This window comes from Nyctereutes procyonoides, unplaced genomic scaffold (assembly GCF_905146905.1).
Source record: "Nyctereutes procyonoides isolate TBG_1078 unplaced genomic scaffold, NYPRO_anot_genome, whole genome shotgun sequence".
Classification (NCBI taxonomy): Eukaryota; Metazoa; Chordata; class Mammalia; order Carnivora; family Canidae; genus Nyctereutes; species Nyctereutes procyonoides.
In genome coordinates this window covers 108,772-125,609 of record NW_026575141.1, presented here as the reverse complement: position 1 = coordinate 125,609, position 16,838 = coordinate 108,772, and the positions used below count along the sequence as shown (strand labels likewise).

The 16,838-nt window shown below is 37.5% G+C and overlaps 1 protein-coding gene across 1 annotated transcript; it reads right to left on the bottom strand.

Moving 5' to 3' along the window:
- Positions 1-583: 583 nt before the first annotated feature.
- LOC129498265 (olfactory receptor 2T1) lies at positions 584-1,666 on the bottom strand. Its single transcript, XM_055307574.1, has one exon. It carries the CDS (start codon positions 1,535-1,537, stop codon positions 584-586), a length of 954 nt encoding a protein of 317 aa, XP_055163549.1. The 5' UTR covers positions 1,538-1,666.
- Between the last annotated feature and the right edge of the window lie 15,172 nt (positions 1,667-16,838).

Below are 16,838 nucleotides of genomic sequence, written 5' to 3'. Positions count from 1 at the left end.
AAACAGTATCATATATACCAAAAGTACCATCTTCCTTCCTGCACTCAGCATACTTCATACCATTTAAAATTTCATGCTGGGATCCCTGGGTGGCGCAACGATTTGGCGCCTGCCTTTGGCCCAGGGCACGATCCTGGAGACCCGGGATTGAATCCCACATCGGGCTCCCAGTGCATGGAGCCTGCTTCTCCCTCTGCCTATGTCTCTGCCTCTCTCTCTCTCTGTGACTATCATAAATAAATAAAAAAAATTAAAAAAATTAAAATTTCATGCAATTTATGTTATCTCCAAAAGGTGAAATTGCAGACCAAGACATTTTATCTTCTATTCTTGAAAAACACTGGGCATTTATTTTGAATACAGGTGAACAGGACAGAATAAAGGGAAGGTATAAGAAAGGAAAGAGAGATGAAGGAATGAAGATCAAGAGGATGCATTTTTTTATATTGATCTTTCTCTCTCTCTTTTTTTTTTTTCATCCTGCACAATTGAACCTACTCTCCAGTTTAATCCTTCATCGAGAGCATGGCTACCACTGTCCACAAAGTCTCCCATTTGCCATCCACATGAGAAGAAGCCACTATCAAAACACTTCTGCCACCCTTTGTGTACCCTTGAACCTGGTCAATGCTTTTTTCAGAGCTCCAGTCACATCCTTGTTCCTCAGACTGTAGATGAGTGGATTTAGCATTGGTGTAAGGATTGTGTAGAACACAGAAAAGACTTTGTCCTGGGCTGGCCTGTGGTAAGAGTGTGGCAGCATGTAGGTGTACATGGCAGCCCCATAGAACAAGGTCACCACTGTTATGTGAGATGAGCAGGTGGCAAATGCCTTTTTCCTCCCTTCCACTGAACTCATGTGGTGGACTGTGGTCAGAATTCGAGCATAGGAAGAAATCACCACAGAGAAAGGAATCAGCAGCATCAGAACACAGCACACATACATTACTGTCTCATAGAGGGCTGTGTCTGCACATGCCAACTTCAAGACTGCAGGTGCCTCACAGAAGAAATGATTAATCTCTCGCGAGTTGCAGAAAGGAAAGCTCATGGTGATAGGAGTTAGAAGAAAGCCATCCAAAGAGCCCCCAAACCAGGAACCTGCTATGATCATCCAACAGACCTGGCGGCTCATAAGAACAGGATAGCGAAGAGGGTTGCAGATGGCCACATAGCGATCATAGGCCATGAGGCCCAGCAGAAAGAACTCAGCTCCCACGAGGGTGAGGTAGAGGAAGTGCTGAGCTGTGCACCCCATAAAGGAGATGGTTCTTTGACCAAGTAGGTAATCAACCAGCATCTTTGGCACAATGGTGGAGATGTACATCATGTCAATGAAGGAGAGGTGGCTGAGCAAGAAGTACATGGGTGTGTGAAGTCGTGAATCGGTGCGAATCAGGAAGATCATGACCCCGTTGGCCATCAGTGCAGTGAAAAAGATGATAGAGATAATGAGAAAAAGAAGGCCGGAGATGTCCTTCCTGTTGAACAGCCCCATGAAGGTGAAGTCCGTAGAGGATGTGTTGTGCATCTCCATTAATCCTATAATGGTGCTACTGTGACCTACAATCTTCCAAATAAAATGACAATATTCTCAGAGAATTAACATAACAACATATGGGTTGATTGTTAGGCAACAAACTACTAAAATTTGGGAGTAAACTCTTAAAAATATTTTCTTACAACTTTAGCACAGATATCTAGAAACTAATCTATTCTAGAATGTTTTTTACATAACATTGATCATTTTGAATCAATATTTCTTTAAAAACATTGAACAAGATGATGTCAAGAGATGCTATTGTACTACAGTGATACATTTAACAACACATAAGGGTGTAAACCATGTTATTCAGTTAAATATACCCTGGTCTGCTGTGTGTGTGTGTACATATACATACTGTCTTAGATATGTTTAAACTGCTATCCTTATTAAATGAATCTTTATTATAATCAACATTAGCACCATCTTAAAAACATTTCAATACTGACTATGAGTCATCTATCTCTGCTACTTAGATACAAATGAGTGATCTGCTACATGGGCTGTGAGAATTATGAGTATTCTCCTGGTGTCAGTTCATCTGCATTGCAAAATCAAATTGTATGGGAAAAAATAAAGTGGGAAATGGAAACCACTCTTGCAAACACAGAAAAAAAAAGGAAGTCCCTCTTGTAGAATTATTTTTATTTTTAAGAAAGAAATTTAATTTTAGGATGATGAAGAATTGGAATTAACATTATGTACTAGTGGGCAGCCCAGGTGGCTCAGCGGTTTAGTGCTGTCTTCAGCCCAGGGCCTGATCCTGGAGACCTGGGATTGAGTCCCACGTCGGGCTTCCTGCATGGGGCCTGCTTCTCCCTCTGCCAGTGTCTCTGCCTGTCTTTCTCTCTGTGTCTCTCATAAATAAATAAATAAATAAATAAATAAAATATTTTCTTAAAAAAAGATTATGTACTAGAGGGACACCTGCATGGCTCAGCAGTTGAGCATCTGCCTTTGGCTCAGGGCGTGATCCCGGAGTACTGGGATCAAGTCCCACATTGGGCTTCCTTCATGGAGCCTGCTTCTCCCCTTGTCTATGTCTCTGCCTCTCTCTCTCTGTCTTTCATGAATGAATAAATAAAATTTTTGAAAAAAAAGATCATGTACTAGAATCGGCATTAGCTATTAGAATTTAGCATTAACAACTAAGCCCAGAGACATACATGTTAAGCTATAAATCACCTCTAATTAATAGTAATTTAATTTTTTCATAGTGATTAGTAATTAAGAAAAATTGGTTACCTATATTTTATGTAATTTCAGATGATATCTACAGTTGTGAAGCATCTACAACAAAGTTTTTGAAAGTTAAGGATGATTTTTATATGCTTTAATATTGAATATGTCATGGCAAGGTATATTTTACCAATACATTTTTGAGGTAGATTGATCAAACTAATTTATGTTTCTAGAAATATTCAGAGTATGAGCATATGAGTCAATTGCACAGAAAACGAAAAGCTATTAAAAATAATTGTGAGGAGTGTACTTTGTGTGAAGTACTTCATATATGTGGGCTTGTAAGGCTTCACAATAAATCTAAAAAGTGAGGAGCTATAATCCCCTTTCTCACTGATGGCAGAATTGTGAATAATGTTTTTATGGTCACACATACTATTAATGGAAGAAATGTTTGGACCAGGCTGTCTCAAATCATTCTGTGCTCCTACCTACATTCTAAAAAACCTAGATATTTACATTAGTTGTCAAATGAAATGTGCCAAAAATGTGAATCTGTTAAATTTTAAACTATATATAATCATTAATATGGCTAATAAAGATGTTATCATTGAGAATACATCACAGAAATTATTATAATCATGGCTGCTGATTTTTAACAGAATAAACTGTTTTTCTTATCTTATTTATTTTTGGTGCTAATTTCAAAATATTTGAGTCAGGTTTCATAAGTTCTCCAACACCATGTACCATTTCATCATGATTTCCAATCTGCCTCATTTTTCTCCCATCTTTCTAGTTTTCATTAATGGAGCCCATTAACGTGTATCTACAGGGAAAATGTTGTCGAGTTTATGGGATAGCCTAAATATTAGTTGTTTTCTGTTTCCATACTTCCCACAATTTGATCCTAACATTTGATCATGCCCTAGGATCCCAGTATCAAAGAGAAAATAGGTATTGCTTTATAAGATCAAGTAGCTTTCCCTGTTCAACTATTCATATGCATTCCAAAATGTTTTAATAATATTCTGCCCCTCTCATTGTTTTTTTTTTTTTTTCTGTTGTTGTGGTTGTTTCCCTCTCATCCTATCATCCTAGCAGTAACAAAGGCAAACTCTAAAGTCTTCTCTAGTTTGCAGCTGGCTGGCCTTATTTTCCTTTTATGCACATGAAAAGACCTGATTGGCTTTTGTGGACATTGCTGCTATAAACAAACATTGGGGTGCACATATCCCGTCAAATAACTGTTTGTATCCTTTAGATAAATATCTAGTGGTTCCAAAATCTGGAAAGAGCCCAGATGTCCACTGACAGATGAATGGCTAAAAAAGACATGGTATATACATACAATGGAATATTACTCAGCCATCAAAAAGAATGAAATCTTGTCATTTGCAACAATATGATTGGATGTAGAGGGTATTAGGCTGAGTGTAATAAGTCAGTCGGAGAAAGATAAATACCATATGATTGCACTCACATGTGGAATTTAAGAAACAAAAAGATGAACATAGAGGAAGGGAAGGAAAAATAAAATAAGATGAAAATTGAGAGGGGGTTAAACCATAAGAGATTCTTAACTCTAGGAAACAAACTGAGGATTGATGGAAGGGAGGTGGGTGGCGGAAGAGATAATTGAATGATAGGCATTAAGGAGGGCACTTGATATAATGAGCACTGGTTGTTATTTGCAACTGTTGAATCACTAAATTCTATCTCTGAAACTAAAAATGACAACAACAACAAACAAAGGTCCAACTGGCCAAAAAACAAGCCCCTTTTGGTTTGATTTTTCATCTGCTGTCTTACTATGAGGAAGCATAATGAGGAGGACATATAATTGTTGAATTTCTGTAGAACACATATTATATTGCTTTGTTATGATTAGTACAAATGAAAATGTTAAAACAATGCCCAGGAAAAAAAGAAAATGTCTAGAGTTATTTATTATGTGCCTTTATACAGGAATTTGATTCTGAAATGATGTAGTAGATATAGAGTAAAGCAAAATTTAGAAACAGATGAATTGAGTTCTCTTCCTGACATTAAAGAATTCTGTTACCTTGGATTCTCTCCCCAAACTTTTTCAGCCTGTTTCCATTTATATTGAATTTAGATAATATAATATAACAGGGTTGCTTTATGGATGAAATGAGAAATTCTTAGGTGAATATATTTTATAAAATGCAAAACAAAATATGAAGGTTTTACTCATATATGTTAGTTATTTCAAAACTGTTGCCATGTATGTGAGAATCTCAATTTCTTATTTAAGCAATCTGCATATTCAACTAAAATCCATGAATCTGAATTGTAAAATACTCTTGAACTTCAGTTCCATGGACTCTGGCATTCCTGGCAAGACTACTTCATCTGTCCAATTCTATATTTTTGCTCTAATTATCTCTTCACTTGAAGGAAATGGCCTTTAGCATAAGTTCTCAGAAATATATGCATCATATTTAAAACTGAAGAGAATTGGGCAGCCCCGGTGGCACAGCGGTTTAGCGCTGCCTGCAGTCCGGGGTGTGGTCCTGGAGGCCTGGGATCAAGTCCCACGGTGGGCTGCCTGCATGGAGCCTGCTTCTCCCTCTGCCCGTGTCTCTGCCTCTCTTTCTCTCTCTCTCTGAATAAATAAATAAATCTTTAAAAAAAACTGAAGAGAATTTAAATATCCATGAGAAATGTATATATGTCTGGACTGAAAATTATGAGAACACAAGAAAAAATATTAAATAACATTGGTATGACTTAATTGGATGGAACTATCCCCAAAACTTCTTTAAATTACTATTTATTATGCTATATCACAAATTGAAAAAATAAACAATGCATTTATTCCATCCTGACATCTACAAATATGCTCTTATTTTGTAAGGAGTCCGTATTTGGTTGAATAGGGATGTTTGAAGTTACTTCTCCCACCTAACTTGAAATTAGGGTATGATTCTTGCTGAGGCCCGGGATGATCACTAAGTCTATCTTCTGAACCAAGTTACAATGGAATCTCTAAGCCTTTTCCTGGTTCTAATGGCCACTGGTGAACTTTCTGCCAGATTAAAGAGCATACCCCATATTCTTTCAGTGCAGTAGCTCCATGGCTAGAAATCTCTGTACTCACTTGGATTAAAAATTGCCTCATGGAATGTCCTTCTTGCTCTCTAGATCTGCTCAGAAGCAGCTTCTTCTCTTTTTAATTTTCAGCCTTTCATAAGGTGAATATGGTTAGACTTTCTTCATGCTTCTCTGTGCCAAGTTATGCTTCCTGATTCTTGTATGCATTTATGAAGACCTTGGCAAAATATTCAAGTTCCAGGTATTAACTTAAGATGATCTTTGGCAATATCCATTTTAAAATGCAATATCTTAATTCCAACATACTTCAGGTGGAATTTTTCCAGTTCAGAATACACGGGAAATATTACATTTCCATTCTTATATCAAATATATCACACTTTTGGCACATTATGTACACATTAAAACTCTTCTGGTTGAATTTTTACATGAGAGTTTCTCAAGCCAGTTCAATTCATAGTTGTGCAGTTTTTTAAAAATGTTTTATTTATTTATTCATCACATACACACACACACACACACACAGAGGAGAGAGAGAGAGAGAGAGGCAGAGACACAGGCAGAGGGAGAAGCAGGCTTCATGCAAGGAGCCTGATGTGGACCTGATCCCAGAACTCCAGGATCACACCCGGGGCCAAAGGCAGGCGCCAAACCACTGAGCCACCCAGGGATTCCCAGGTGTGCAGTTTTGAAACTAAATACAAGACCTTATCTCTGAATCTTCTCTGTATTCCTAAATTCTGCATAGTATCTCAAAAAAGTTATAATCAATAATAACATCAAATTGGAATAAGAACCATAGAATTATTAGACAATAAAATGCCAATGTAATTAGACCATTTCACCAAGTGTCCATTACTGTTTAGAGCATCACTACAAAGAGTGGCTTAGAACCATATTCCTTTGTCAACCACATACGTTGCCTGCCAGAACCCCTAAAGAGATCACATACCTGGATAACCACAGCTACAGAGACCCACTGTTTGTGATTGATGTTTAGTCTATGGGATGCAGAGCATTAAAAAATGCTGGCGAATCCCTTCCAGAGTAGAATTAAAGAATACAGGTGTCTATACAACCTTTAAAAGTCTTATGGAAAAATGCTATGGAAAAATGTTTGCATTATTGACAGCATGGCAAGAGCTCTGGGCTTGAAATCAAAGGGCCTACAGGAGTCTGCTTATATTATCATTAAGGGAAATAACTCCATTTTCCAAACTTCAGTCTCCTTTTCTGTAAAAAGAAGGCAAGGATAAAAAAAAAAAAAGAGGGCAAGGATACAAAGGCAAGCATGCCAATGGTGGTGGTGGGGAACCCCAGGAGGGAATTAGGAAGCCTTTTTGTAATTGGTGCACTATAAATAGACTAGTTCAAGTTTTTCATTTAACCTTCTGTGTCTTTCAGATAGTATTGTCCCTATCTCATCTAATTTGCAAGGTCAATTTTTACTTAAATCATTAGAAAAAGAAAAAGAGAGAGAAGGAAAAATTTTGCAAAGATCATGTATACACAGACATAAAAAGGTATTTTGTAGAAGATTCTTTTCACTATTCTACTCAAATAGCATCAATACAACTGGATATTTGTATGCTCTAGATAATTTCTAGAAATCATTAAACAGGCAGCCTGCCTCTCAGTGTAGTTGGGGTGTGGGCCACGGTGAGCTTATGTCACTAAGCTTGCACCTGGGATTTTCAGCCCATGAGTTGTAGACAACTTTGCCTCCACTTCCTTAGATTTAACTTGCATAAATATTACTGACATCATACAGAGTTGATTCATTCAGACCCCTAGATGCTCAGTTTTTCCTTACTCATCAAATATTTGAAGTCTCATTTGGAGAGCCAAGCTGGGTGCTCATCAGCATTTGATCTGTCACCTGTGATTTTCCTGGACAATTTTAATTGTCCTGTCACCAGGTTTTCATTAAGGTAATGGGAGATGGAGAATAAACAGAACTGGCCTAAGTATTGCAGCAGCTTCTAGTGATTCACATGAATTGCTCAAATTTGATAAGGATTTTTACATTGTTTAGAAAACTTCAAACTATTATATCCAATAATTTAATTAAAAAATCTTCAAAATTATTTATTGATTTATTCATTTACCCAATATTCTCTCATGTTTAACCTCATCGCCCCACATTCCTCAATATTTTTCTCAGCCATGCAGTCTGAATATGTATGAAAAGCAGCTTGCTATACACACTTCTTGGTATGCATAAATTAAGAAGATAATGCACATCAACAAAAAAAATCACCCTATGCCAAATTTTATACTAAACTTAGGCCCAACTAAAGATGATCATCTCTGTTACTTACTCAGACATGAATTCTCTCCAGAGAGCCATTCAGAGTAGGGTGTGTTATTCAAAGGTTGAGATGGTCATACAAAATGTAATAAATAGGAACAACAACAACAACTACTACTACTCAGTAAACTATAAGAACTTTATGTAATTAAGAAAGGAATAAGGAATGAATAGAGCCTTTTCAGAAAATAGAAGGTGATCTGTTACTAGAAGAGAAATGATTAAGATTAGTGGACTTAGTTTATCCTCTAGTTTATGTTGATAAAGCAAAACACAAAGTCATTCATAGTCATTAGTATCCACAATGGGAAAACTTTCAAGATTTGGACAATCTGTATGTCTAGATGTCCTCTGCATGAAAATCCAACATATAGAGGATTTTAATTTGCATTTATGAACTTGAATTTTCTGAATTATAGACAAGAAGTATCCTTAGCAACTGTTGATGGAATTAGCACAAAGAGAGAGGTACAGCAATTTGTTAAGAGACATTTTGCAATATAACTCTGCAGATGGAAGTATCATTTAAAAATGCCATCCTAAAATCCTTGAAACAATTTGCATTGTTAGGACAAATCATACAAATTCTCCAGCCTTATATAAAAGTATGTTAACTTTGCTTCCTATCTTTACATGAAAATATCTAGAAACCAAAAAGAGACAATTGTGAAACAGTAAGAAGGCAGGAAGAAAGCTGCAGACCATTAAAGAATGCTGAATCCTCTCTGGGTGTTCTGTGTTTGGATTCCTGGGCAAAAGGGGTAGTGCCCAAGGTGAGAAGAGGCAAGGACTTAAATAGTTTTGAGAGAAGGCCATGAAATGAAGTGTTCTTGGAAAGAGCGGGTCATTTCCCTGTGGATTTCAGGGACGTTAATGAGACAGTTCATTAGAAGTTTCATGGAGTGGAAGAGAGTGAGCCTAAGTTCATATGGGCTTTGAGAAAAGTATTGCCACTTTTCTCCACCTATGGACTCACAAGTGCAAGTCCCTGATTTTCTGAGCATTTCATCAGAAATTTCCTCCAGCAGCTTTCCCTCCTAGAGAAATGTGGGAACTAATGTAAAAAGACATAAAAATGGAAAACAGCCCAATTTATGTTATTTATTTTAGCATTTTATTGATAGTCTAATAGTTATTATATATGCATATTAAGGCAATACACACAGTGAGGAAAATAAGAAAATGTTCAAAAATTTAGAAGCCCTTCCCAAAAAACTTACAAGCTCCCTTAGTAACCAGAAATAGTTGCCAAAAACATATCATATAGAAGGCCATCCTTACAAAATTGCATTCCTACTGTGTGAACATATATATAAGTAAATATAAAATGTATATACATATGTTATATAACATTTACACACCGACACACACACACACACACACACACATATGCATGGGTAAATGTATGTGTTACGTATAATTTGACAATTTACATCGTTCATAAACTGCTTCATAAGAAGTATCTCTGAAGTGAAATATTCTTTCAAAGACAACATTCAGTGTTCACAGGGTATTCTACCCTAGGGACATGCTCCGTTATATTTAACCAATGCTTCATTTTTGATACATACAACACTTTAATTGTGGCAGCAATAAATTATGTAATGATAAATATCCTTATACTTAGTTTTGAGTGTGGATTTTTACGTGTTTTTTTTTCACATTTTCTTCCATCAGAATTAGCCAATTTGTGTAAATATATTTAAAGTTTTGGTTTCATTTTTATTTTTATTTATTTATTTATTTTTAAAGATTTCATTTACCCATTCATGAGAGACACACAGAGAGAGAGAGAGAGGCAGAGACATAGGCAGAGGGAGAAGCAGGCTTCCTGCAGGGACCCTGATGTGGGACTGCATATCAGGACCTCAGGATCACTCCCTGAACCAAAGGCAGACACACTCAACCACCGAGATACCCAGGTGCCCTTATTTTTATTTATTTATTTATTTATTTATTTATTTATTTATTTATTTATTTATTTATGATTTTATTTATTTATTCATGAGAGAGAGAGAGAGAGAGAGAGAGAGAGTGTCAGAAAGGCAGAGGGAGAAGTAGGCTCCATGCAGGGAGCCCGACGTGGGACTCGATCCTAGGTCTTCAGGATCCGGCCCTGGGCCGAAGGCGGTGCTAAACTGCTGAGCCACCCAGGCTGCCCCTTTTTTATTTTTATTCTTTTTTATTCTTAAAGATTTATTTTATTTATTTATGAGAGAGAGAGAGAGAGAGAGAGGCAGAGACACAGGCAGAGGGAGAAGCAGGCTCCATGCAGGGAGCCCGACATGGGACTCGATCCCGGGAGTCCGGGATGGTGCCCTGGGCCAAAGGCAGGCGCTAAACCGCTGAGCCACCCAGGGATCCTCCCCTTATTTTTAGATTGTATTTTACATTATCAGTTTACTTTCCTATTGATTGCTAGTTCCTATTTTCCCAACATCCTCAAATACTCTCTAAAGAGTTGTAGTAAATAGTATTTTACATGTAGTAAATAGCATTAAACATATACACGTTTACATGTCCGGTAATATTGGCCTAAGATGACTGAATTTAATTATTATTTTAAAAAATTAGTGAGGTTGAAACTTCTCAAGTGTGTTAATATTTATTATTTTTAAAATTACCTGCCAATATTATTTTTCATATTTATTAGAAATGTTACTTTTTAAACTTATTTAACATTCTCTCTACATATTAAAGTATGAATATGTCTGTCAACATGTTTCAAATACTGTTTGCATTTTCTTGTTTTTTTCTATTTTTTGTTATTGTTCATGCTTTTTTGTTAAATAATAATCTTTTAAGTTATAAAGTAAAAATCATCAGCATTACTTCATCCATTTTGAATTTATTTTCCTGTATGGTGTAAGTCAGTGGTCCATTTTCATTTTTCTGCATGTTACTGCCCAGTTTTCCCAACATCATTTGTTGAAAATACTCTTTTTCCTGTTACTTAGTCTTTTCTGCTTTGTCAAAGATTAATTGACCATATACTTGTGGGCTCATTTCTAGGTTTTCTATTCTGTTCCATTGATCTATTTGTCTATTTTTGTGCCAGACCATTCTGTCTTGAGGACCACAGATTTGTAACATAACTTGAAGTCTGGAATCATGATGCCTCCAGTTTTGCTTTTCATTTTCAGTATTGCTTTGGCTTTTTGGAGTCTTTTGTGGTTCCGTACAAATTTTAGAATTGTTTGCTCTAGCTCTGTGAAAATGCTGATGATATTGTCATAAGGATTACATTAAATGTGTAGATTTGTTTGAGTAGTATACGCACTTTATCAATTATGTGTTCTCTAATTTATAAGCATAGAATGTCTTTCCATTTCTTTGTGTCATCTTCAATTTCTTTCATCAGTGTTCTAGTTTTCAGAGAATAGGTTTTTCACCTCTTTGGTTAGGTTTATCTCTAGGTATCTTGTAGTTTTTGATGGAATTGTGAATGTGATTGATTCCTTAATTTCTTTTTCTGTGGCTTCATTATTGGTGCAACAAATTTCTGCATGTTAATTTTGTATCCTACAACTTTACTAAATTTGTTTATTAGTTCTAGTATTTTTTGATGGCGTGTTTTAGGTTTTCTATATAGAGTATAATGTCCTATGTAAATAGTGAAAATTTTACTTCTTCCCTGTCCTGGCAAACATTTTTTTTCAAACTGTGTGTGTGTGTGTGTGTGTGTGTGTGTGCGTGTGTGTGTGAGGGGGTGTGCATGAATGTGCATGCTTGCATCTCATAGAACACATTACAATTTTTTTTCAATAGCTGTTGGGTTTGCTCAACAAAAATAGGTCTGTATATAAATGCATTTGAGGCAAAAGATCTGAATTTTGTGCCAGTGTTGCTGTTGACAGTAGATTGTGTAACCCAATATGTTTGCTGTAACTTTGCCCTGTAATGATAAGTTTTAACAAGATCAGTAATCACATATACGGGGCATTTGTATTTGGCATCTAAACCATGGGAGTCAACACTAGGATCTAGCCTATGCCCATCCTGGTTAATGAGATTACATCACTCTTCTTACAGAGCTTACCTGTGGTCTTTGTTGTTGACAAAATCGTCAACACAGAAACCTAGGAAGTCACTGAAATTGGCACATGCCATAAACTCATTGGTCAGTTATTGACAAGATTTCCTTCAGAATTACTCCTCTGAACTTTCCTCCTGTATAAAGGATCCCCATATTTATTTACTTTGGGCATCATTTACAGAGTGCTTACTGATTGTCAGGCCCATGGGCAGGTCCTGGAATACGACTGGCTCCCTTGCCCCACCATAGTCTTCAATCAGTTCACCAGCACTCCTTCCCGTGGATGGTGCTGTGCTTCTTGGGGAAACAAATTAATGCTAAAGATAAATATATAACATATATTTAAACATATAATGCTAAAGATAAATATATAACATATATATTTATCTTTATATATTCCAATTATATATACATATACATACATATATAAGCAAAACATGTGTTCATGGCATTCTAAATATCAGAATAGAAACCAAATTTCAAAAACTTTGGTCATGTTTTTCCTGTAGTTGCTGCAGGAGCTTGTGCACTATGCATTGTTGTTAAGGTAATTTCTTTTTGAAGGAATCAACAATTATATCTTGAAGAATATTGCTCATTTCATTTACGGAAAAATTAAGGCTAAAACAATACAGTCATCTAAGTGACAGAGTGAATGACTAGCAGAGTCAAGAGCCAAATTGATTACCTTTCCAGGCATTATTAATTCCTTTGTGAAAACAAGTTACACCTTTGCGTGTGGGTTTCTATCAAAGGAAGCACAAGGTCCTAAGACGTATTTCATGGGCTCCAGCATTGACATTCAACCTAATTTTCTGAAATAATGGCTGGATGGTTCCCAAGTGGAGGAATGGCTTCAAATTCCTTTAAAAGACTTCAAAATTTTCTACTATCTTTGAACAGCTGCGATTGTCTGAACTACATAACCCTTATAGTGTTTGAGACTTATAATGAATGATAAAATATACTCTGAGAAGAAAACCACTTCACTCACTCTAATGAGGGCTTTTCCCTGCAGTAGCATCCTTATTTTGAAATATTGTTTCTCCCTAGTGTTGAGAAGAATAACGAATACAGGGAAATATAGATCACTTACTTTTCCTCCAGACACAGAGTGTGCATTACCAGACCCTTCTTATCCAATTCAGTAGGGGAAAGGATGCTGACTTGGGTTGTGTAGTTCCAAGGGAATACTACCACCAACAAAAGTAAAACAAAAGAGCGCTTGGTTCATGTTCTAGCAATTAACTTTTTAACTTTTCTTTATCTTTTTTTCTTTTCTTTTCTTTTTTAATTGGAGTTCAATTTGCCAACATATAGCATAACACCCAGTGCTCATCCCATCAAGTGTCCCCTTCAGTGCCCCTCACCCAGTCACCCGACACCCCACCCACCTCCCATTCTACTACCCTTTGTTCATTTCCAGATTTAGGTGTCTCTCATGTTTTCTCATCCTCTTTGATATTTTCACTCATTTTCTCTCCTTTCCCCTTTATTCCCTTTCACTATTTTTATATTCCCAAATAAATGAGACCATATAATGTTTGTCCTTCTCCGATTGACTTATTTCACTCAGCATAATACCCTGCAGTTAAATTCACATCAAAGCAAATGGTGGGTCTTTGTCATTTCTAATGGCTGAATAATATTCCATTGTATACATAGACCACAACTTCTTGATCCATTCATATGGATCACCACTTGGTCGTGGTGAATAATCTTCTTAATGTACTGTTGGTTCCTATTGGCTAGTGCCTTTTGAGAATTTTTGCATCTGTGTTCATCAAGGATATTGGCCTATAGTTCTCCTTTTTGGTGGGGTCTTTGTCTGGTTTTGGAATTAAGGTGATGCTGGCCTCATAGAACAAGTTTGGATGTATTCCATCCCTTTCTATCTCTCAGAACAGCTTTAGTAGTATAGGTATGGTTTCTTCTTTAAACGTTTTTATAGTTCCCCTGGGAAGCCATCTGGCCCTGGACTTTTCTGTGTTGGGAGGTTTTTGAAGACTTCTTCAATTTCCTCCCTGGTTATCGGCCTGTTTAGGTTTTCTACTTCTTCCTGTTCCAGTTTTGGTAGTTTGTGGTTTTCCAGAAATGTGTCCATTTCTCCAAGATTACCTAATTTATTGGCATATAGCTGCTCATAATAAGTTTTTAAAATCATTTGTACTTCCTTGTTATTCATGGTGATCTCTCCTTTTCCATTCGTGATTTTATTAATTTGAATCTTCTCTCTCTACCTTTTAATAAGGGTGACTAATGGTTTATCTATCTTATTAATTCTTTCAAAGAACCAACTCCTGGTTTTGTTGATCTGTTCCACAGTTCTTCTGGTCTCTATTTCATTGAGTTCTGCTTGAATCTTTATTAACTATCTTCTGCTGGGCATTGGTTTTATTTGTTGTTTTTCCTCCAGCTGCTTTAGGTGCAAGGTTAGCTTTTATATTTGAGTTCTTTCCAGTTTTTGGATGGGTGCTTGTATTGCGATGTATTTCCCCCTCAGGACTGCTTTTGCTCTATCCCAAAGATTTTGAACTGTTGTATCTTCATTCTCATTAATTTCCATGAATCTTTTTAATTTTTCTCTAATTTTCTGGTTGACCCTTTCATCTTTTAGCAGGATGGTCTTTAACCTCCAAGTGTTTGAATTCCTTCCAAACTTCTTCTTGTGATTTAGTTCTAGTTTGAAAGCATTATGGTCTGAAAATATTCAGGGGACAATCCCAATCTTTTGGTATCAGTTTAGACCTGATTTGTAACCCAAATGTTGTCTATTCTGGAGAAAGTTCCTTTGGCACCTGAGAAGAATGTGTATTCAGTTGCGTTTGGATGTAAAGTTCTGTAAATATCTGTGAAATCCATCTGGTCCAGTGTATCATTTAAAGCTCTTGTTTCTTTGGAGATGTTGTGCTTAGAAGATCTATCAATTACAGAAAGTGGATTTTTCCTTTCTGATTTTTCCTTCTGAGGTTGTCATTTATTTCCCTTAACCTTTCCTCATGACCTTTTAATTGTTTTTCTTTTTTCCTCAGATTCCTTCCTTGCCATCAACATGTCTTCTATGTAACTCACTGGTTCTTCTATTTCATTAATCCTCTTCATACAACCTCTAGTTTGGATTGCATCTCATCAATTGATTTTTAAACTGATTAATCTAATTTTGTGATTCAGTGATGAAGTGTCTTGAATCCTTAAGTTTTTTTCCAGAGCCACCAGTAGCTTTATAATTGTGTTTCTGAATTGGCTTCCAGACATTGAATTGTAATCAAAATTCTTTAACTCTATGGGAGAGAGTACTGTCTATGATTCTTTTTTTTTTTTTTTTTTTTTGTGGTGAGTTCTTCTTTTTAGTCATTTTGCTCAATGCATAGTGGCTAAAAACAAGTTTTAGTGGAAAAAGGAATGAAAAAAAATAGAGGAAAAAAAGGGGGGAACAAAGAACAAAAACCAAAAGTAACAAAACAAAATAAAACAAAAAACCAAACCAAACAACAACAACAACAAAAACACACAAGGAGGGTTATACTCTGATTCTACATACTATAAGTCCCCTGACTTTACCTGGGGCTTTCCAGGGCCTCTTGGTCAAGAACTTGCTCTTCCCCTGTCCTTCCATCTGGTCTTCTGTGCAAGGGGCCTGCTGTGCTGATTCTCAGGTGTGTGCACCTGGGGGAGCTGCCCACTCCCTGTGTGGTGCATGAATCAGTGGGAGCTGTTTATCCTGTGAGTCCCCTATTCCCTGGCAGCCCCACTCAGTCCTAGGCACAACGTGATATAGGGAGAAACAAGACTGGTGATGACCAGGTCTCCAGCCCTGGAGTCTGCTCCCACAGTAACTCCCACAGTTTTCCAGTCCACAGGCCCCTGGATGCTCCGAGGGCGGGGTCGCTGACCTGCACATCTCAGAGGCATCCTGCGGCAGGAGTGTCCTTGCTGTCTTGTGTTGTCCTCGCCTCCGGCTGTCCCAAGTGGAGCACCGGATCTTGGGCTGTGTCCGTCGACGCCCTGGGCTCTGGGGTCTGCACTACTGGAATTGTTTTCCTGGGGCCGCACAACCGCATGGAGCTGCCACCTGAGCCGCTGCCTGAGCTGCTCCCGAGGCCCCGCCGGGCACCCACTCCAGCCCTTTAGGGAGCTCGGCTCCCGGTGTGTGGCGTGGGCTCCCCTGGGGCGCACTTCCTCTGTTAGTGATCCCGGGAACCTGGGGACTCCACTGCCCCTCCTGGGATCCTGCCCGAGTTCTCTGCCAGCGCCTTTCCTTTTGGAAAGATTGGTAAAGTTCCTACTTCCGGGACAGGGCTTTCCTGTCCACCTGGCCTTCTCGCGGGGGGGGGGGGGGGGGGGCCCTTCCCTACTGGATGCTTTTTTATTTTTATTTTTTTTCCTACCTTGATAGAAGCGCGAACTCTTCTCACTGTAGCGTTCCAGCTGTTCTCTCTTAACATCTCAGGCCGAATTCATAGGTTTTCAGGATGATTTGAAAGTTATCTAGGTAAGTTAGTGGGGACAGGTGACTTGGGGACCCTACTCTTCCACCATCTTGCCCTGCTCCCCGCAATTAACTTTGTTGCTCCCTATCCCCAAAATTGACACAGCCAAATCCTAAAAATAAGGCTAATGAAATTAATGAGCTCTTATCCTTTATTGCTCAATATCACCCTATTTCTATAAACTCCACTACCTTTTGG